We start from the raw sequence: 21378 nt of genomic DNA, 5'->3' as shown, positions 1-21378 counted from the left end.
ACTGATTACAATGATTGGCGGTTTTGGGTGGGTTTCATCCCCGCCCCTCCACAAAAGAACGGAAATTCAAAAAGGTGGTTTGGAATTGTACTGGATAAAAGCTTGGGTTCCACAGAGCTGGAGTCTGGCATTTATTTAGACTGCCTTACATTTTGGATTTAGTAGTCTTAACTGGAGGCATTTTGTCAGTTCAGAGTGCTTCATAGATGCTAACTGAAACAAATATACATAGAACCTGAAATTCTTCAGTCAGTCAGACGCCATCCCAACTGAACGAGGACGTGAATAGGGAAGAAATTGGGGAATGCTTGTATATTTTCAAGTAAACACCTATTGTTTGGTTTATATTTTGCCCCCGTTTCTGTTGCTTAAACGGTTTCTCTTTTCATCCACTCCAAAAATCACGGCTGTTTCATTAAATATTTTTGTTTACACGGAGGGAAAAATTCATCTTCAGTTTTAGACAGATCCACAAATGCAACTGATGCTGCTGTTTATCAGAGTTTTTCCACTGCAGACATTAACTTTTTTTTATTTTGTAACAAGCCTCATAACATTGCAATCAGACCTGCTTTCTGCTTGCTGTCTATTTAGGTGAAGCAAAGCACAACTGTAACAGAGCGAAATGGTTCAGAGTTCCTGTCAGTCCCTGCACAAACAGACCTCAACTATGTATGCAGGCCTGTGGGCAAAGATCAACATATCCATAGTTTGATTTTGTGCTTAAACTTTGCCTATAAATTAACCCAACAAAGTGATGGTACATTGTCAGCCATAGTATCTGTAGGTAGGGCAAGCGACTGAGGCTTTGCTGCTGATATTCTCTGAGACATTATAGATTGATTTAGAATGTTAAGGCTCAGCTCTGGTAACTCTTGTTAGTTTTCCTGGCATAAACCTGAACATCGTGCTTGAGTGCTACTGCTCTTGTAGCTCCACTGTGATACCTTGGAGTAGACTTCAGAGTGTTCCCTCTGTACTATACAAAACATGCGCTTGTGTTTGAGGGACCCAGGCGTAACTTTTCAAAATGGTTTACGTTTATATAATGCCTTTCACGTCGGGAGGACGTCTCAAAGGGGCTCAAATCTTGGTCAAATAGTCGTTTTTTATTTTCCCTTTGTGGTAATGAAAACATCTGGTTCTATGGCTGAATAGAGTTTAGAAATTGAACAATTTCAGCTTGAACTCTTAAATGTAGAATAACTGCCATTATCAAAAGCTTTTGAAGCTAACAACCCAACTAAAATCCAAATTAAATCCAAAGCATATAAAAAGAATGCACAGTATGTAACCGTGGAATATTATGTTCAGCTCACTCTTGAGGAACCTCATAATCACTCACTTTTGTCTTTTATGTTTTGTGATGTCCTCTGCTTTGTTTGGGATGAGAATGATATTCTTGAGCAAGTTCCCATTGAGTATCATTGATCTATCATCCAGCAGGACGCAGTGCTTGCAGCATGACTTAGGCAATTCCCCTGCACCAATAAAGTGGAATGTCCCACTGTTGTGTTGTGCTATGCCTTGCATTTTGAGTGAGTACTGGTAAAACTCATTAGATCTGTGACTGGTTAATTTGATTGATGGCAAGTCTGGAACCGATACCTGACATTACTTAGTTGTGAATGTTAGCACTACCCAGTTGTGGTTGTTTTTGGTCTGTTTCCTTTTTTGGCTAGTTTCCTATCCGCAGATCTGCATTTTAATGTCAATTAGTAAATCTTTGGACAATTCCCTTTTTTTTTATCTTGTGTTAATCAAACTCCACGTTGTCTAAATAATTTATCAACTGTGTTCTTTTCTTTAAGCTGGGATTGACATCTCATCTGTTGCGGATGAGCTTTCAACTGCTCACTCCAGTGAGAGTTCAAAACGAAACCAGCTCTTCAATGATGTTCCAATGGAGGGTGCCCTCAGCTCAGACCTGGACAAGATTGTAACAGAAGGTAAGGTTAAAAAGCCTGCTGAGCTTTTCCATATGGGAGTCAAAAGTACAGAAAATATTCAATCTGGGCACATCAAAACTAGAGGTTGATTTCTCCCCATTGACTTGGAATCGGTAGAGAATTCCACTTTTGGTCCCTATAATAAATAATAGCAAAATACTTGTAACCAACTGGTAATCCAGCTGACTGTCCTCTTCAAAGTTAGCTAAAACATCACCTCAAGTTAGTTCACTGTTGAACAGGCATTGGAAGCCATGGGAACAAATAGTTGTCCCTGAGGAACAAATAGTTGTCAGTGGCCATTGCTTTACTTGTATGAGTGTTGAAGCTGTTGGCAAGATGTTATCAATCGATGTTTTAGTTTGATGAGGAAATTAATTGTATCTTCACAGTAAATTCCTTTTTGTAACATAACAATAATTCCGGCATTTGACACAGCACCTTATCATGTCTTCAGGACGCCTCAAAGCGCTTCACAGGATACACTGTAAAGTGAATTGACTGTATATTTTGTGGGGAAACGTAGCAGCCAATTATGCACAACAGCATCCCCACAAACAGCCGTGGATTCAGTAACCAGCTTATTATTTTTTTTTCTATAGAACTAGCACAGATGGAGAGTAAAGATGTACAGGAGCTCTTCACCGATGTTCTGGGATCACAAGGAAATCCTACACTTTCTGGACCTTCACTGAGTAGCATCAGACCTGTTGCTGAGAGCCACCTTCTCACCTCCCATGGGCTAGGAGATCTGATCAGACCATCACTAACCCAGCGAGCTCTTCTCTCTGGTAAGACGATACACATTTTACTGAAGACTCTGTAACCACAATGAAACGAGCTGGACTAGAGCTGTAAAGATGTGTGCAATTCTAAAAACGGTTTGGAAAGTATTCCTTAACTTACTTCTTGCCTAGATAATATCTGCAACTTATTGAATTTGGGGGAAGAGTGATCTTACAGCCTATCTAGCTTAATCTTACTCCGTCAACATTCACAGATAGCACTGTTTAGCATGGAGTACCTGATAACAATCCGTTGATGAAAACCCGGCTGATTTTCCTCTTAGTCCTAGACTCGCTCTGCCCTTGCTGAGATCACCTAAACTCTTTGTCTGTGTCTGTGTGTGTGTTCAGTGCCTTGGGACATCTTCCCGGCACGAAAGGCGCTTTACAAATGTAATTTTGTTGTTGTGGTGGTGGCCTGTGTTATCACTGTTTTCCGTCTCCTTTTGCTCAGGAGGAGGTGCCGTGGCAGTTGCTTCCTCTCTGGCACAGACATCAGTCGCAGGGGAGACATTTTCCAGAGTTTGTCCGTCACCATTTATTGACAGCAGGTACGACAGATTCAACCATTGACACCTTTAGGTGTAGTTGTGAAGACTGCTGCTAAGAAAATGAATATTTTACATTTTTGTGAATCTCTTTTTTTGTTCAGTGGGCGTGAAGTGGTTATTGATGGTGAAGATAAGAAACTTAAACATCTATATCCTGTGAAATTTGTGATTATCTAGATTTAAAATGCACAATATTGATGAGGATGATAATAATAAAAATGCAATCCTTGCATTTGATACAGCGCCTTATCACGTCTTCGAGACGTCTCAAAGCGCTTCACAGAATATACTGTAAAGTGAATTGACTTTGTATTTTGTGGCAGCTATGTATGTATGTGCGTGCGGGCGGGCGGGCCATGTGTACCCCCCAGAAAAGCGATCCGCCAATCGACTAACAACTGGGTTCCTACTTACTGTTAGGTAAACAGAGGCATTTATAGTAAGGAAACTCGCTCAAAGTTTTGCCCTGTCCGGGAATCAAACCCAGGTCCTCTCGATTGCGAGGCGACCACTAAATTACAGGGCTTCACTGATCTTGTATTAGAAAATTAAATGGTGATTTTTGACTGTCCTGCAGGGAGAGGAGTATTCCGTTTAGCCCTGACAGTGGGGAACAACAGAGCCCATGGACAACCCCAGCCACTCCAGCTACCCCTACCACTCCAACCACCCCAACCACTCCCACCGAGGGAGAGGGAGATGGCCTCTCCTACAACCAGCGGAGTATATTGAGGTGGGAAAAAGATGAGGCATTGGGAGAACTATCAACCATATCACCCGTTCTTTACGCAAACATCAACTTCCCCAACCTGAAGCAGGATTACCCAGGTATGGTATCACTCATTCATTTCTGTGGGTGACTTGTTTTTTAAAAAGAAATTCCAGCTGATGCATCAGTTTACCAATTTTGGTTTTATTAATAAACAACACTGTTGAAGTGTGAATGCTAATACTGTAGTTATCTTATAAAAGATAAAATTATATTTCTATTCTAGAGGTGCTGCCAACCTAGCCTCGTAACTTGCTTGGAGAGTTTAGTAGACCTTGCGATCCCATAGTAATCCTTTCCATCACCTTTCAGATTGGGCTAATCGCTGTAAGCAGATCACTAAGATTTGGAGGAAGGTCCCAGCAACTGATAAAGCACCATATCTTGTAAGTAACTGTCAGCCCTTACTGTAGTAATTGTCTTGGTTTCTCAGCGGCAAATGTGACCTCATGAGCAGTGGTTATCAATCCACCTCATGTACTAACTATTGCAGAAATTGAGTGCAAAAAATTTGATAAACTTACTCTTGTCAAGATGTGATCTGCATTGATCTCTGGATGTGATCCATTCACATTTTCAAGACGGGGGTAGATAGATATTTGTTAGGTCAGGGTATTAAGGGATACGGGGCAAGGGTGGGCTTGAGGTACAGATCAGCCATGATCTTATAGAATAGGTGGAACAGGCTAGAGGAGCTGAATGACCTACTCCTTTTTCTATCTCAAATACTGTTTGGTTTTGATTTTTTTGTCCTTTTGAATCTTAGCAAAAGGCCAAAGACAACCGAGCTGCTCAGCGTATCAACAAGGCACAGAAGGTAAGTGAGTTTGGCTTCTTACCTGCACCGAGACCCTGGCTGACCGGGCGGATAGGGAGAGCGATGCAGCCTGAGAGAGGGATTTTCCAGCTAAATGCTGATCCTAATCCCTTAACGTTTATTGCTGGAGTGGACTTTTGAATCGCAGATTTTGAACTCCCGGCTCCGGGGATAGAGTTGTTGTTGTTGATATTAGTGGCTATAAAGTACAAGATGTTATGCCATTGAATCGGCTCTTGCTTTTTCCCGCAGCAAGTTGATATGCAAGGTCTCAGGCAACCCAAGGTTGAGAAACAAGACATAAAACTGGAACAAAAACCATCACTTCATCTGCAGATCCTGACTCAGAATCCTGCTGTGTCCACTCACCCACCAGTGCCATTAGTGGGAGCGAACTCCGGCCCCTCAATGGAACTGAGGAATGATCCCCTGGGCCAGAATGTTTCATTACACAATAAATCATTTACTACCTCTACTAGTGAATATGTCAAGCCGCAATCCGCAAGCTCAACGCCGACAGACCCCAGCGGAGACTTGTTTCCAAAACTGCACGTGCAATCTCCGGCTAGAATAGTAACCGAGGACCCTTTCGGACATCCACTCACACCGCACCCTCAGGAATCCAGTGTGCAGTCTTCCAGTAATTCCAGCCAAGTGTCGGCGTGGAACAGCTCGCACCACCAGCCAGGTGTCCTCCGCTCCCCTGTTCCAGGCCGACCGCAACACCTCGGCTCAGCCGAACTGCTGTCCACCGCTCCACCGGGTCTGTCACACCTTCAACACCCGCGCACGACCAATTCGTTCCTCAAACCCAGAGTGCCTGGTGATTCAAACGACAGCCACACAGTTGACCAGCCTTTAGGAAGTCCAGGATTTCGATCGTCGCAGCCGGCCGACTGCTACACAAACCCCCCGGAGACTCTGGCGATGTCATCGCCCCCCGCGGAACAGTTCAGGAGGGCGTCAGACCCGACAGGAGGGGCGCAGCACCCCAGGAACGAACAGTTTGCGGGAGTCATGCGTCAAGATTTGAGCGCAAGCTCCCTCGCTTCTCTCTACAGAGCTACGATGTTGGATCAGAGTGTGAATGCCCGGCCGCTGCCTGAAGGAAGGGATCGAGATGTCTTCAAAGCACCTTTAAATCCCAGGGTATCGTATGTGGACCAAACTCCCACGATGCCTGCTCAGCGTTCTCAGGAACTACACCCCCAAACTCAGGGTGTCTCGCCGCAGACTCAGAGCGATTTGTACCGGCAGTCTCCCTCGACATCTTATTCTGATCCGTATCATCAGCCTCCACTGACTCCGCGACCTCAGTCTAGCGATAGCTGCTCTCCAATACCTCCCAGATCTCTTCCATCCGATTCCCTCTCCAGGGTACCTATGAGCCCACAATCTCAGTGCAGTTCGCCTTTGACGCCCAGACCTCATTCCAACGAGGCGTTCCCTCAATCCCCCATCGCTTCCAGGTTCCAGTCGCCAGACCCCTATTCCCGGCCGCCATCCAGAGATCCCTACGCTCAGCTTCACAAGCCACAGAGACCCCAGATGGCCGATGCAAGTTTTAAAACGTCACCGTCACCTCACGGGCAGTCACCTTTATTTCCTCAGCATGGCGACCCACATGCGAAACCCAGCTTTGTGATGCAGCCTCAGTCTCCAAGGCCTCACCCATTTGACCAGTGTGCCAAGACGTTTGCAAGTGCTCAGCCTCAGAGCCCGTTTCCTTTCACTTCGTCTCCTGTCGACATGGCTAAAGAGACGCACTCTCAGCAGTCGGTGTCTCAAATGCCTCGAACGAGCGAGGGTTTTCCACAGAACCTCCTGACGGGCAGCCAGCTGTTTGCGAGCGACAACCATTGCCCCCAACTTCCTTCCAACAATCAGGCGGGAGCCTCGGACTCTGGCACGGCCGTGATGGACGAGACTTTCACCAACATGCCGTTAAGGCCACCGTCGGTCAAGCAGGACCCGCTACCTTTACAGGATTGCTCGCACCAAACTCCCACCAGCAGCCGATCAGTCAGCGACGCATCCCCTTCTGAGAGAAGCACCGAGACCTCTGCCCAGGTCCACCCTTCTGCGTCTCCCAGCAGGGACTTGCACGAGCTTCCGTTTAACCGGACAGTGCAACCGGGAACCCTCAGTCAGACCGACTTGGAGAAACAGAGACAGGTAAGCAACTATTGGATTGGATTGAGCTTCTAATGTTAAGATTTCAACAACAAATTACGTTTACACGGCGCCTTTCACGTCAGGAGGACGTCCCAAAACACTGGACAGTCAGGGGTCTGCACTCGAGCCGGTGATTGGGATCAGGAGAGAGTGGAGGACGGGGAGGGTATGGGGTAGGAGAGTTACCGAAGGCAGGGTTGAAGAGGAGGGTCTTGAAATGGGTCTTGAAGGAGACGAGGGAGGGCGGGGGGCGAGGCGGAGGGACTGCGGGATGGAGTTCCAGAGGTAGAGGCAGAGAGGCTGAAGGCCCACCGGACAATGGCTTGCCCGCAAACCTGAAGAAATTCTAATTTCAGTGCACGACGCACAAATTCCTATTGTGAATTTCTTTAATACATTGATCATTATACAATAATCGTGACGCTGTTTTAAGCGCCCATCTTCGTACTTAAGAGAAATGTCAATGCCTTAAACAGAAGCCCAACTGTAAGCGTTGTATCTGTGGGCTGAGGCAGAGCTGTTCTTTCTACGCTTGATGTGTGTGTGCTGTGCCATCTCGTGGCTAAATTTAGAATTGCTAAAATGGCAGTATTCCACTTTAATGTCAATTTTAATAATAATAACAATAATAATCCTTTAGATTAGTTTGCAGGTTTACACTCAGAGTGAGGTGTGTGTTTTGGGACCAAGAAAAAGAGATAATGCAAAATTGTCTAGAGTCTCCTTTCAAGTATATAATAATGATAATAATATTTGCATTTGATATTGAGCTGTATCACATCTCGAAGACATGATAAGGCCTCTATCAAATGCAAAGGTTATTATTATTAAGTAAATTCCTGACTGTTAAAAGGGCATTTTCTATTTAACTCCTTAATCTCTGATTTATAAACCAACGGCTGCTTTAGTTGTAATTTGGATCATATGATGATGATAATAATAATCCTTCCATTTGATACAGTGCCTTATCACGTCTTCAAGACGTCTCAAAGCGCTTCACAGTATATACTGTAAAGTGAATTGACTGTATATTTTGTGGGCGAAACGTGGCAGCCAATTGCACACAGTAGCGTCCCCACAAGCAGTCGTGGATTGAGTGACCAAATTATTATTTTTNAATTCATTTATTCTTTTAGCACTGTTTCCCATTTTACTGTAAAGCGGCAAACTAAACCTCTGCCCTTATCTTGTCTCCAGCGACAGAGGTTGCGTCAGTTTTTGATCCGGCAGCAAATCCAACGGAATAACCTGCGGCAAGAGAAGGAGCAGGCTGCTGCATGTGGGGCAGCGACCATCACTCCCACTTGGACTCCAGATGGTTCGAACCAGCCTCACGAACTGATGACCAGAGCTCCACCACCATACACCCTTCCACAGGTGATTTCATATTGGATAATTTACATGTATAGCAACCTTTCTTTTAATGTTCTTCCTTACAGCGTTTTTTGTAAGTCTGATGTCTTTGGATTTACATTTTTCTAATAATTAATAATAATAATAGTAATCCTTACATTTGACATAGTGCCTTATCACTCTACGAGACATCTCAAAGCGCTTCACTGGATATGTTGTAAAGCGTAGTGACTGTGTGTTTGTGGGCGAAATGCGGCAGCCAATTGCGCACAGTAGTGACCCACAAACAGTGTTTGAATGCTGAATATTGAACGTTGAGTTGATCATTGTACTGCACGCTGTATTTGAATTCATATAATACTGATGGAACTTTTTAATTTCGCCAAGCTCCAGTTTATTTTTTTTAAAGTGAGCATTTCAAATCACCTTCCCCCTCTACGATGATAAGAATTCCCTTCTTCAAATTGTTCTGTGAGAGCCGAGTGTTCCATCTATTGGAGTTGTCCTTGTGGATTTTTGTCGCTCTCTTTCCTATATTTGGTTCCTCTATTCCTCGCCTAATCCTCGGTGAGAATGGGGTCAGCAATATGTTGATATTGGCCAGTTCTCCTTCTCAGCTACTGAGTCCAGGACTTGTTGCAGTTCAACTCATTGCCCGTATCATATCAAGTCCTGGATGAGACATAACTTTCTGCATCTGAATGTCAAGAAAAAAACTGAAGCTGTTTTGTTTAGTGCTCACCATCACACATGTGCCTCTGATCCCTTCAACCTACCTGCTCCTCAACCCCCCACCCACCCCACTACACACACACACACACACACACATTTGGTCTGTTGCTAAAACTGCTTTTTCCTGCTTCTGGAACATTGCCCAATCGTGCACTTACCTCACAGCCGCCGCTATTGAAATTGTCACCCGTGTTTTCAACACTCTTGAGAATAGAAGTTTGCATTTCTTTCCCTGAGAAGCTTGATCCTCACACTCATTTTCAAATCCCTTCATGCCATAGCACCTCCCTAGTGTCCGACCTGCTTTTCCCCACCAACCCCCTGCCTCCGCTCGACTGGCTCCGGCCTCCTGCATGTCCCCCGTGCCCTTTGCTCCACCATCGGTGGCCACATTTTCAGCCACCACTGCCCGAAACTTTGGGACTCTCCTCTATCCCTCCGCATTGCCCCTTCCTTCCCCATTCTTAGGTCGCACCTGAAGACCTTCCTATTCGACTGTGCTTACGGTCACCTCCCCCTCCCCCCCCGGCTCGGAGTCGTGCTCTGCTACTGTCGGGCGCTCCAGGACGCTATCCTGCGTGAGGGGCGGTGTGTAAATGCAAGTTGTTGTTGTTGAACTGCTCCACGCTTCTAAATTACATGCAGAGATCATAGTCTTATGTTTTCTGTTTTGCAGGACCGATCTGGTTTACGAGGCCTGATCCCTGGCTCTGGAACCGGGAGATTAGCAAACCCAGTGACGATAGAGAGGCAGGGAATATTTCCTCAGGACGAGAGGCTGTGTCGACCTCCACAGCCAGGACTCTCCTCCACTGGAGACCTACACGCTCCCAGGTTTGCCAATAACTTTGCACCAGAATGACTGCACATGCTCCTTGATATGGCAGTGTGGCTACATTTGCAATGAGATTATCTATGGGTGAACATTGAACATAAATGCCACAGTGATATTTCATGGTTATATAGAAATTACTTGCACTTAACCAAATCGTTCCCTTTTTTAAATATAATGCATACTTGCACACATTCTCATTGATATAATCTACTTTGTAGTTCTCTGCTGAGTGCCACCCTTCCTGGCTTTCAAACTATCATTTATTTATACCACCAAGATTATTAATACTACTTTCATACTTGTTCCAAAGGAGCAGTTTCTAAACTGCATAAATAAAATATTGTTACTTGCTGTGCTTTAGTCTAAACAATATCTATTTTAGATTTTTTGGGTCTCTTTATGAAATAATAATAACTTTGCACTTGATCCAACACCCTATCACATCTTTGAAACGTCTCAAAGCACCTCACAGAATATACTGTAAACTGAATTGCCTGTATATTTTGTGAACGAAATGACAGTCTATTACTTCAACAATAACAGCTCGCATTTATATAGTGCCCTTGACGCAAGTTAGCTCGAAAGAATTACCTATAACACTAATTAGGTTCCAGGTGTGGTAATCTTTCTTGTGGGTTCCATAAAAGTGTCAATAAGATGCGTTACGATGGAGTCACCTACAGAGGTGTGGAACACAATTATTGGGACTGATAAAATTCCAGTGTATCTTCAGATAATTGATCCAAAAATCAGCTTTTATCAACGGTACCATTTCTTCATCAAAATTTCCCCCGATTAAAACCTATTGGAACTACTTATGTAGTGTTGGTGGTTGCGAATAAAATAAAAGAGGTAATCCTTGCATTTTGATATAACGCCTTATCAGTCTTCAAGATGTCTCAAAAGAGCTTCACAGAATACACTGTAAAGTGAGTTGACTGTATATTTTGTGGGCGAAATATAGAATTTGTAGCATGAATGCAATTTGCATATTAGTGGCCGTTTCAGTTATTTGAAAAGACTTGAATGTTCAACTCTGTTTCATTGCTGAACGATTTTAATTTGATATTTTAAAAATGTCTTGTTTTTCTAGACAACCAGGGGTTGGGGTTGGGAGCCCCCAAGCATTTCACCCAAGAGGCTTGCCTGCTCCACAGCAGCAACAACACTGGCAATTGCAGCAGCAATTAATACAGAGGCTTCCTGGACAGTCCCGTTTTCAGCAACCCGAAGCTCTGCATCTCAACAGGCCAACGATGACCATGCAAATCAACAACACAGCTGGGTTTCCCCCAAGGATCGCCACTCAGATTACATTTCAAAGTTCGCCTCAATATATAGAGCTCAGGCATAATGCCCAACGATTACCCATTGGAGCCCAATTGGTTCAGCGCAGTCCTCAGGTGAGACCTCGCCTTTCGTTGCCGAATCAGGAACTCATCAATCAGTTTGTTCCTCAAATCCAGGGATGTAAGCCGAGGGACCCAGGAACACCTTTACCGCAGTCGCCGATCACAATGCCACTCCTGCCCCAACAGAATATTGCTGCCTCACTGCCATCCTCACCTCATTCAGCAGAGATATCAAATGCACGGCAGCATGTCCAGGTGAAAGAGCCTTTGGAATCCACTGTACAACACGAGTCTCCACAGACATTTCAGTCATTGTCATCCACTTCCAGTTGTCACTCAGATAGCTTAAAGGATCGTTCGGTGTCTTTTCCGCTTAACTCTCCTCCTCCTCCTCCTCCTATCTCCAGTGTAGATAGAGAAAGTTCAGGGTTGGAGCACAGGAAGATCCCTTGTGATGATTCAGTAGAAAAGGTTCTGGAGGAGGAACTAGATGAAGAAGATGATCTGGCTAATCTGAGCCTCGATCCAGATAGCAAGACAGACGATGAACTCGGTAATCTTGACAACCTAGAAACCAATGACCCCCATCTGGATGACCTCCTGAAGTGTGAGGAGTTTGACCTGCTGGCTTACACCGACCCTGAGCTAGACACAGGTGATAAAAAGGATATCTTTACAGAGCAGTTGCGTTTAGTGGAGTCTGCCAATGAGAAAGCGGAGGACCAGGATATATTAAATGATCAGAGTGCTATTGACTCGGCAGATAAAGGTACAAATAACGAAGACACCAAATGTCATCTGCAAAAGATCGAGAAGGTAGAGGCACGTGAGGAAGCTATGACTAAATCAGAGAGCATTGCCGATAATCTCTCGAATTCTGATAAAATCAGATGCTCGTCTGTAAACAACGACAATTCGGACACCAACACCGGGAGTCAGTGCAGTGGCCCACTGAGCAGGGCCCCTTCCGCTGACAATTCTCCCAATCCCACTCTGGATTTGGTGCTGAAGGTTGAAGAGAACCCTGCCAGAAATTCAACTTGCCAGTTTGCAACAAACGCTTCTACCGGTCAGACCGTTTCTATAAAATCAGAAAACGGACCCACAGGGAACAACGAGAGAGGAGGTGCGTCGATGCTGCTCAATATGGAAACCACCCTCAGCGTTTCCACGGCCAGCGTGGCGCTGTGTCAGAACACTCCTTGTACGAGTAGTGGAACACACGTCACCGCTCAAAGTAGTATAAGCGCTTCAAGCGGTCTTGGGGCTGCAGAGATTCCAACCAACGGTCATTCTGCTGTAGATTTAGAGAACATGCCTTGTACGTCTTCGGGACAGATTGTTTCGAAGAACCCAATGTCTCTCCAGTGTATGCCAACAATGGGCAAGTTCGGACTGGACGAGATAAGCCAGCATGTGTCCAGCATGGAGCCCAAACGACGTCCGGTCGATGAGCTCATCAAGGTGGAGAGCACCTTGGAAGCCAGTGAGCTTCCACTACTTCTCCACGACCTGTTGGAACAAGAGAAGATGGAACTACAACAGCAGCAGCAGCAACAACAGGGGGCATCTCAACGGCTATCCACTCAACAGCAGCAGCAACATCCAGGGCAAAAAAGCCACCTTCCTGCCCTACAGCAACAGCTGGAGGTCTCGCACCAACAGGGTCATCTCGGACTCCCGCAACACCTGCCGACAACACAGCAATCTCAGCACCTCGAGGGCCAGTCGCAGAACTTATCCCTGCCACAGCAACGCATCCTGGGAGTTATGCAGCACCATCACCTCGGGATACCTCAGTCGCATGGGTCGCAGCAGCTGACTGCTTCGCAGCAGCAGCGGCTCGGAGCTTCACCGCACGTTGTCATGTCCCAGCAGCAACACGTGGCAACGGGACAACATCCAGCCCAGCAGAGCCACATGGCTTCAGCACAATTGCTGACCACACAGCAGTTGGCCGGGCCACAACAACTCAGTGCTATGCAGCAGAGCCAACAGCAGCAACAGTTGGCCAGCACTTTCTTCCCAGAAACAGGTACAGTGCTTCCTCGAAATGTCGGTTTTTTTATGATTCATAGATTCATTTTTTTTCATAGATTCATAGAATGTTACGGTACAGAAGGAGGCCATTCGGCCCATCGAGTCTGTGCGGCTCTTTGACAGAGCAAGTCACTTTCACTAACCCCAATCACCAGCTTTCTCCCCATAACCCTGCAAACCCGTCTTCCCCCGATACCTATCCAGTTCTCTCTTAAAAGCTGTTATCGAATCGGACTTCACTGCCCTTTCAGGCAGATCATTCCAAATTCCAACAACTCGCTGAGTGAAAAAATTTCTTCTAACCTCCCCTCTTCTTCTTTTGGTAGATATCTTAAGACTGTGACCACGGGTCGCAAACACACCTACCAGCGGAAACAGCTTTTCCTTATCTCGCCTGTCGAAACCTTTTATGATTTTGAAGACCTCTATCAGGTCCCCGCGTAATCTTCTCTGCTCTAATAGGAAAAGTCCTAAGTTTTCCAGCCTGTCCTCATAGCTAAGGTTCCCTATTCCTGGTATCATTCTCGTGAATCTCCTCTGCACCCTTTCCAGTGCCTTAATGTCCTTCCTGAAGTAAGGTGCCCAGAACTGGACGCAGTACTCCAGCTGAGGCCTAACCAGTGTTTTGTACAGATTAACCATAACCCCTACTCTTATACTCTATGCCCTACTAATAAAGCTCAGTACACCAAATGCCTTTTTTACTGCCCTATCTACCTGCCCCACTACCTTTAATGATTCGCTTACTTGAACGCCCAGATCTCTCTCTACGTTCACCCCCCTTAAGATTGAGCTCCCAAGCCTATATTGCCTCCTATCATTTTTCCTACCTTAGTGTATCACCTCACACTTATCCACATTGAAATCCATCTGCCACATGTCAGCCCATTCCACCATTCTGTGTATGTCTGCTGCAGTTGGTTACAGTCCTCCTCACTATTTACTACCCGACCTAACTTGGTATCATCTGCAAACTTGGAAATAGTGCTCTCTATGCCCAAGTCCAGATCATTAATATATATTAGAAAGAGCAGTGGTCCCAATGCCGATCCCTGGGGGACACCGCTGCACACCTCCTCCCATTTCGAGAAACACCCATTAACCACCACCCTCTGCTTTCTGTCACTCAGCCAGTTTTTAATCCAAACTGCCACTGTCCAGCAGGTTAGTCAGTAATGGAAGCGCAGAAACAGGAGGAGGTCATTCAGCCCCTCGAGCCCGTTCCTCCATTCTATAAGGTCAAGGCTAATCTGCACCTCAAGTCCAATGAATGACTACTGTACTGAATTAGCTTCAATGAAGGAAATGGGTGCTTATATATAAATTCAAAATGTTGGGTTAGACTAATGTTTGAAGGTGGAAGAGCAAGAGTAATAATATAATATATAATAATCCTTACATTTGATATAGTGTCTTATCACATCTCCTAGAAGTCTCACAGCACTTCACAGAATATACTGTGAAGTGAATGGACTGTATATTTTGTGGGTGGAACGTGGTTGTCAATTGCACCCAGTAGCGTCCCCACAAATAGTCGTGGATTAAGTGACCAAATTATTATTGTTTTTCAAAAAAATGTATTTATTGTTTTGAACGGTAGCTCCCAATACTTCTGTGGCTAAGACTAGCTCACTCTGGGAATCAAAACTGTTAATGTCTAGGCCATCTCGCTTAGAGCTACATCAGGAGATAAAAGATGAATTCAATTTTATTTTATTGTAGATCTGGATAAATTTACAGCGGATGACATTATGGATCCCATCGCCAAGGCCAAAATGGTGGCATTAAAGGGAATTAAGAAGGTTATGGCACAAGGAAACATTACTGTAGCACCAGGGATGCATAGGTGAGTTGTACTGAACTGATCATTTTCAAAATTGATAGTGATCTAAGAATCTTGTTTTGAGATGGTAACACTTTACATAGTATGTCCAGATTGGGTATCAGTTTAAAAGCCTTTGCGATTTAAATTGAAAAAGTTGAAAGTTAATGTGTCTGCTTCTGATTAATCCATTTTCTTTTTTTAATTGATGTTTAGGCAGCAGGTTTCATTGTTGGCACAGAGGTTGGCTGGGGCTCCAGGAGCAAATGATGCACAGGCTAAATTGCCACCTGCAAACAGCGAGGTATGAAAGATGCTTTAAAGTTGGCTGTATGGTAATGAAATAATCCTCAAAGACATGAATCAGGAAAGATTTGTGGGCTACATCCCTGTTGCATTTTGCCAATAGTGGATTACGCAGAACAGAAACTATAAGAACATAAGAAATGCGAGACGAAAAAAAAGACCAAGGTCCATCTGTCTTTTTTTGTGTCCTAATTGAAAAATTGAAAGTTATATAAAACTGCATAAGAAACAATCCTTATAATATTAATAATGAGGTCTCAAAGCGCTTCAAAGGATATACTGTAAAGTGAATTTATTGTATATTTTGTGGGGTGAAACATAGGTTCAAGATGACTGTGTTCTGGTACTGAAATCCCTGTAAAATTTGTAAAGAAATGACTGCAATCTGAACCTTGTAGATTTCTGTTTGCCAGCAGGAGGCGAGTGGTGACCAGATGCAGGCCCGACCAAATCCACCAACCTTTGTCCAAGGCTTCTTCAGTAAGTCTTTATTCTACACCTTAAACTTTGTGATTGATTGATTGTTTGATTGATAATGGAGGGGATGGGTATGGTCTTTCTTGGGCTTGGACGGGATTTGTGAACTCCTCTTCAATTGTGTTTTTAAAGGTTAAAGAAAGTAGTCTTAAATTTTACTTGACTTTTTTTCTCGTAATGCAACGGTGTAAATTTTACACCGGCAGTCTCAACATTTAGGGTTCTTTGGTTTAAAAATATAGCGGTGGTATTTTTGGTTACCTGCTCATGTTATCTCTGTTTCAGATGAAGCAGAGCATCGTCAGTATGAAGAATGGCTTCTCCATACGCAACAGCTGCTTCAGATGCAACTGAAATTTCTGGAGGAGCAAATTGGTGTCCACAGGAAGTCCAGGAAGGCGCTGTGTGCCAAGCAGCGGACTGCCAAGAAGGCTGGCCGCGAGTTTCCTGAGGCGGATGCTGAAAAACTCAAACGGGTGACAGAACAGCAAAGCAAAATTCAGAAACAACTGGATCAGGTAGAGATCAGAACAAATCCGCCACTGAAGTTAAAATATTTACTAATTGGAAGGTTACTAATTATTTTAAATTGAGATGTTAAACTCTGTATGATCAGAGGGATTTACTGTTTCATTAATTTATTGATTTTAATTTATTGATTTATTATTGATTTTTGGCTGCCGTGTTTCGCCCACAAAATAGTCAATTCACTTCACAGTATATTCTATGAAGCGCTTTGAGACTTCTTGAAGATGTGATAAGGCGTTCTATCAAATGCAAAGATTATTATCGTTAAGTTTTAACTTTTGGCATTTTGTAATGTCATTGATGGAGGTTTATCACATAATAATTTCGAAACGACTTAATTGTGTTTAAACTTCAATTTTGTTAGGTCCGTAAACAACAAAAGGAGCATACAAACCTTATGACCGAGTATCGGAACAAACAGCAGCAGAAATGTTCCCTTTCTCCCTCGGGGATGATAGCTGCCAGTTCATCCCAGAGTCCAAGGGTAATGCCCAAACTTGCGACTCCCATGTTATCAGCAGCTTTGGCCCAGCAAGGCGGAATCCTAGGACCCCAGGCAATAGCACAGCAACCAAATACACTGATGGGACACTCAGGAAATTTACGAATGCCACAGATAGGACCTACCTTATCAGTTCAGCAGGGACAACCTTTCTTGACCTCACCCGTGACCCAGCAACAAGAATATCCTTCTGCCTCTGGAAGTGTACCCACCGCCCCTTCACCCAGTTTTTTCCCGGGAAACTCGACCGCTCAGACGCTTCCGGCCGACAACCGATTCCTGCAAGAGCGGCAACTTCAGCTGCAACAGCAAAGAATGCAACAGCAAGGGCTTGTGGGGCCACCTCCGCAGCAGGGCCTCATGGGGAAGATCCAGCAGCAGAGCATGTTAGGACAGCTTCAGTCGACGCCTCAGCAAGGTGTCGTGGGTAACCCGCAGGGTGCCATGGGTCAACAGCAGCAAGGCTTCATTGGACAACAGCAAGGCATCATGGTTCAACCTCAACAGCAGCAGCAGCAGCAGCAACAACAACAACAACAACTGCTCCAGCAGCACAGCAATCTGGGTCAGGCGCAACCGCCCCCCACTCCACAGCACCAGCAGAGCATGTCATCCCAACAGCAGCATTTAAGGCTGTTGAGCCAACAACAGGTTGGTCAACAGCAAAGCCTTGTGGGACACCTGCAGGCCAGCCAGCAGGGTCTCGTGGGTCAGCCGAAGCCTCTACGGCCCCAGCAAAGTCTTATGGGCCAGCAGCTGAGCCACCAGCAAGGGCTCGCTTCTCAACAGCAGCAGCAACAACAACAGCAGCAGCAGCAGCAGCAGAATCTGGTATTGCATCAACAGCAACAGGCGCCCGGTGGGCCCTTGCAGCAACAAGGAGGCCTTATGGGACACCAGCAGGTAGCCGTTTCGCAGGGTCAACAGCAGCTGGGACCGATGATGCCATTGCAACAGCAGCACTTGCAGGCCATTTCCGGACAGCTGCACCCGCAGAGCGTGATCCGACAGAACAACATCCTGCGGTTCTCTGCCACTTTCCAAGGCCAGCAGCAAAGTATGTTGGGGCACCAGCCACGAATGCAAGGGATAATGAGACCCCAATCGCAGGACGTGAGAGGGCACCTGGCAGCAGCGCAGGGCATAATGGGACAACAGCCTTCACTGCAGGTCTTGAGGCACCAAGCGCAGGCCATGGTGGGGCAGGGGCAGCAACAGCAGGCCCAAGCTCAAGGTGTGGGGCAGCAGCCCGCGCCCCAGGGCACCACAGGACAGTGGCAGCAGTTACAGCCCCAGCTCCAGGGTACGGCTGGGCAGTGGCAGCAACAACAGCCACAGACCCAGCACCAGAACACGAGCGGACAGTGGCAACAGCAGCCGTCCCAAGGTCAGGGTATGGTGGGCCAGGCTCAGTGGCAGTCACAGGCCCTGGGCACAATGGGGCAGTGGCAGCAGCAACAACAACAGCAGCAGCAACAACCTCAGGGCATTGGACAACAGCAGCCGCAGAACACAACTGGTATGAGGCAACAGCAAATGCTGCAGGGCCTGATGGGTCAGGCAGGGCAACAGCAAGGCATGATGTCACAGGGACAGGCAGGGCAGCCGCAGGGCATGATGGGCCAGGCAGGGCAGCCGCAGGGCATGATGGGCCAGGCAGGGCAGCCGCAGGGCATGATGGGCCAGGCAGGGCAGCAACAACAGGGCATGATGGGCCAGGCAGGGCAGCAACAACAGGGCATGATGGGCCAGGCAGGGCAGCAACAACAGGGCATGATGGGCCAGGCAGGGCAGCAACAGCAGGGCATGATGAGTCAGGCAGGGCAACAGCAGAGCATGATGGGACAGGCAGGGCAACAACAGGGCATGATGGGACAGGCAGGGCAACAGCAGGGCATGATGGGACAGGCAGGGCAACAGCAGGGCATGATGGAGCAGGGGCAACCGCAGGCACAGGCTCTAATGGGGCAAAGGCAGCGGCAAGCACAAGGACAAGGGGCACAAGGACCGCTCCAGTTGCTGTCTCAGGGGCTTGGCGCCCAGCGGCAGTCTCCTGGTATGGTAGGGCAGAGACAGCGTCCACAAGCTCCAGGCACAGTGGGGGGTCAGCAGCAGCTCTCACCGCAGACTCCAGGCATGTTGGGAGGGCAGCAGCAGCCATCACCGCAGATTCCAGGCACGGTGGGGCAGGGACACCCACAGGTATCTCCAGGCACAATGGGGCAAGGGCATGCACAGCAGTCTCCAGGCCCGATGGGGCAGGAGGAGCAGCAGCAGCCACCTCCAACCATGGTGGGGCACGGTCAACAGCAACAGTCCCCCCTGGGACAGGGGCAGAAGCCAACATCAGGCACCGTGGAGCAAGGGCAACTGCAGCAGTTCCAAGGTGCGGTGGAGCAGGAGCCATTACCGCCTGCTCAGGGTATCATGGTGCAAGACTGTCAACAGCCACCACTTCACGGTGCGCTAGCACAGGGGCAACAGCAGAACGTGCTTGGAGAGCAACCACAGCAGAATGTACACGGACAGGGGCAACAGCAGAACATGTTGGCACAGGGGTCGCAGCAGAATACGCTCACACAAGGGCAACAGGGGCTGCCCAAGAGCGTGGTTGGGCTGGCTCAGCCGCAGGGCGTGATTTATCAGAATCTGCACGGCAGACCGGGATCCTCAATGCAGCAGTTGGTGCAGCAGGCCATTGTAGGGCAGCAGCGGTTTGTGAATCAGCAAGGCCAGCTGATGAGGTACGCCGTGCCATCACAGCAGCAAGGTGGCGCTGACCTGCAGGGCGTGCTTCGAGTCGCAAGCTCTCAGCAACAGGGGATCTTGGGGGATCTGAGGCAAGGAGTTCCCAACATCATGAACCAACATCCTTTCCAACAGCGTTCAGTTCACATCACAGGCCAGAAGATTGGCTTGGGTCAACTGCGCCCCGGCATGGTCTATGTGCAGCAGGTACAGACCGAACAAGGAGGGCAAACGCAAGATCCAAACAACGCTCTTCAGAATAAACGACCAAGACAAAGCATGGGGTCAGTGAGTGACCTGGTGTCCGCCCAGGCTTGCTGCAGCCCCTCGCCAATGCAACACCTAGAGTTAAATAAATCCATTTACAATAGCCCTTGCTCGATAGACCCGCAAAAGGTGCCTGAGTTGAAGTCGGATATGCTGGCGATGAAGTCACAAGGGATGACTGGAAAAGCAAGTCCTGAGACAGGACCAGCCAAAATGAATACCGAGACCCATGAACAAAATGATTTGAGGAGAACGTCCTCGTTTGATTTCCCTCTATCCCCCCCAGTTCCTCTAGCAAAGGAGGAAGGTCCTGGACAGAGATCAGAAGCATTGTTTCATCAAACCAATGGTGAGGGTGAAGGTATGCAGAAAATAATGGGACAGGAGATGAGCTCTTCCAAGTTCCAGGATGGCTGTCATAAAAGTGTTAACTTGGCAGCTGCAGGTCACATAATCAAACAGGAAAACGTTGAGACAGTTCACTGCGGACATCTAGAAGGAAGTGTTAAGCACGAGTCAAATGTGGAAGCGTTTAATGTGGCCTTGACTTTAGGGAATCAGCCTTCTGCTCCCAGGTCTGAAGCTGGGCAACTGCTTCTCCAGAAACTTTTACGCACGAAGAACTTACAGTTGCTGGCACAACGTTCAGGAGATGCAACGCATTTAGCTGTGAAAAGTCACATTGACAGCAAAGGTGTGATGGTAGAACGGAAACCGCAAGGCACCACTGGAAATTCAGAGGTTAGTAGTCAATGGAGTTTGAGTCGTCATTGACTGTGATGGAGCAGCTACCAGTTCATATAGTGTTGTAATATGCCCCACCCCCATCAAAAAAAAGTTTGTTTGAAACTTGTTTTGGTCTCCTTAAGCACTCTTGAGACTCCACCCCATATAAATAAATGCAAGTCGTTGATGTTCTCACATTGTCCATTTTAAAATATTCTCGAATGCAATATTTTATTTCTCAAGTTTGTGGAAATGTTCACACTTTCGCCGAACTTTTTTNCTCTCGTGCAAGTCGTTCATTGAAGTTACTGATTTTTGGAATATTATTTGTCAGCTGACATATGCTTTGGGCAACATTTTGTAAGGATTCGTACATTTTCCCATGGATTATTTTTTCAGTAATTGCTAATGTTGCAGGATGGTTGCATTGCCTGAAATAATTGAAATAATTACCACGGATGCATATCTGTTGCAAACTACCTTTCTGGCCTTGCACTGAAGAAATTAATAATGCTGTGAATGGTTCCTGAAAGATAATATAATTCTAGAGATAATGTAGCATTAATTGGCTCTTCACACACAGCCCTGAGAGACTATCCAGTGGGAAGAACGCCTTGCCAGATAGATTCAAGGATAGATCCAAA

General features: G+C 46.5%; 1 protein-coding gene across 13 annotated transcripts in view; it reads left to right on the top strand.

Moving 5' to 3' along the window:
- kmt2d (lysine (K)-specific methyltransferase 2D) overlaps positions 1-21378 on the top strand; it is a 93890-nt gene that overhangs the window by 56843 nt on the left and 15669 nt on the right. For 8 of the 13 annotated variants that reach the window (XM_042344230.1, XM_042344229.1, XM_042344228.1 and 5 more), the window contains 15 exons: positions 1812-1949; positions 2552-2740; positions 3189-3285; positions 3863-4113; positions 4367-4440; positions 4821-4871; positions 5124-7046; positions 8244-8423; positions 9808-9965; positions 11060-13353; positions 15081-15204; positions 15397-15484; positions 15885-15966; positions 16249-16481; positions 16856-20749. In XM_042344230.1, the coding sequence (XP_042200164.1) occupies positions 1812-1949; positions 2552-2740; positions 3189-3285; positions 3863-4113; positions 4367-4440; positions 4821-4871; positions 5124-7046; positions 8244-8423; positions 9808-9965; positions 11060-13353; positions 15081-15204; positions 15397-15484; positions 15885-15966; positions 16249-16481; positions 16856-20749 (9776 nt within the window). The remainder of the gene's footprint in view (positions 1-1811; positions 1950-2551; positions 2741-3188; positions 3286-3862; positions 4114-4366; positions 4441-4820; positions 4872-5123; positions 7047-8243; positions 8424-9807; positions 9966-11059; positions 13354-15080; positions 15205-15396; positions 15485-15884; positions 15967-16248; positions 16482-16855; positions 20750-21378) is intronic. The other 5 variants (XM_042344233.1, XM_042344232.1, XM_042344227.1 and 2 more) reach the window with 2 other exon arrangements.

This window comes from Callorhinchus milii, unplaced genomic scaffold, assembly GCF_018977255.1.
Source record: "Callorhinchus milii isolate IMCB2004 unplaced genomic scaffold, IMCB_Cmil_1.0 Scaffold27, whole genome shotgun sequence".
In the NCBI taxonomy this organism is placed as follows: domain Eukaryota; kingdom Metazoa; phylum Chordata; class Chondrichthyes; order Chimaeriformes; family Callorhinchidae; genus Callorhinchus; species Callorhinchus milii.
The sequence above is the reverse complement of the archived record's forward strand: the minus strand, read 5'-3'. Positions and strand labels throughout refer to the sequence as shown.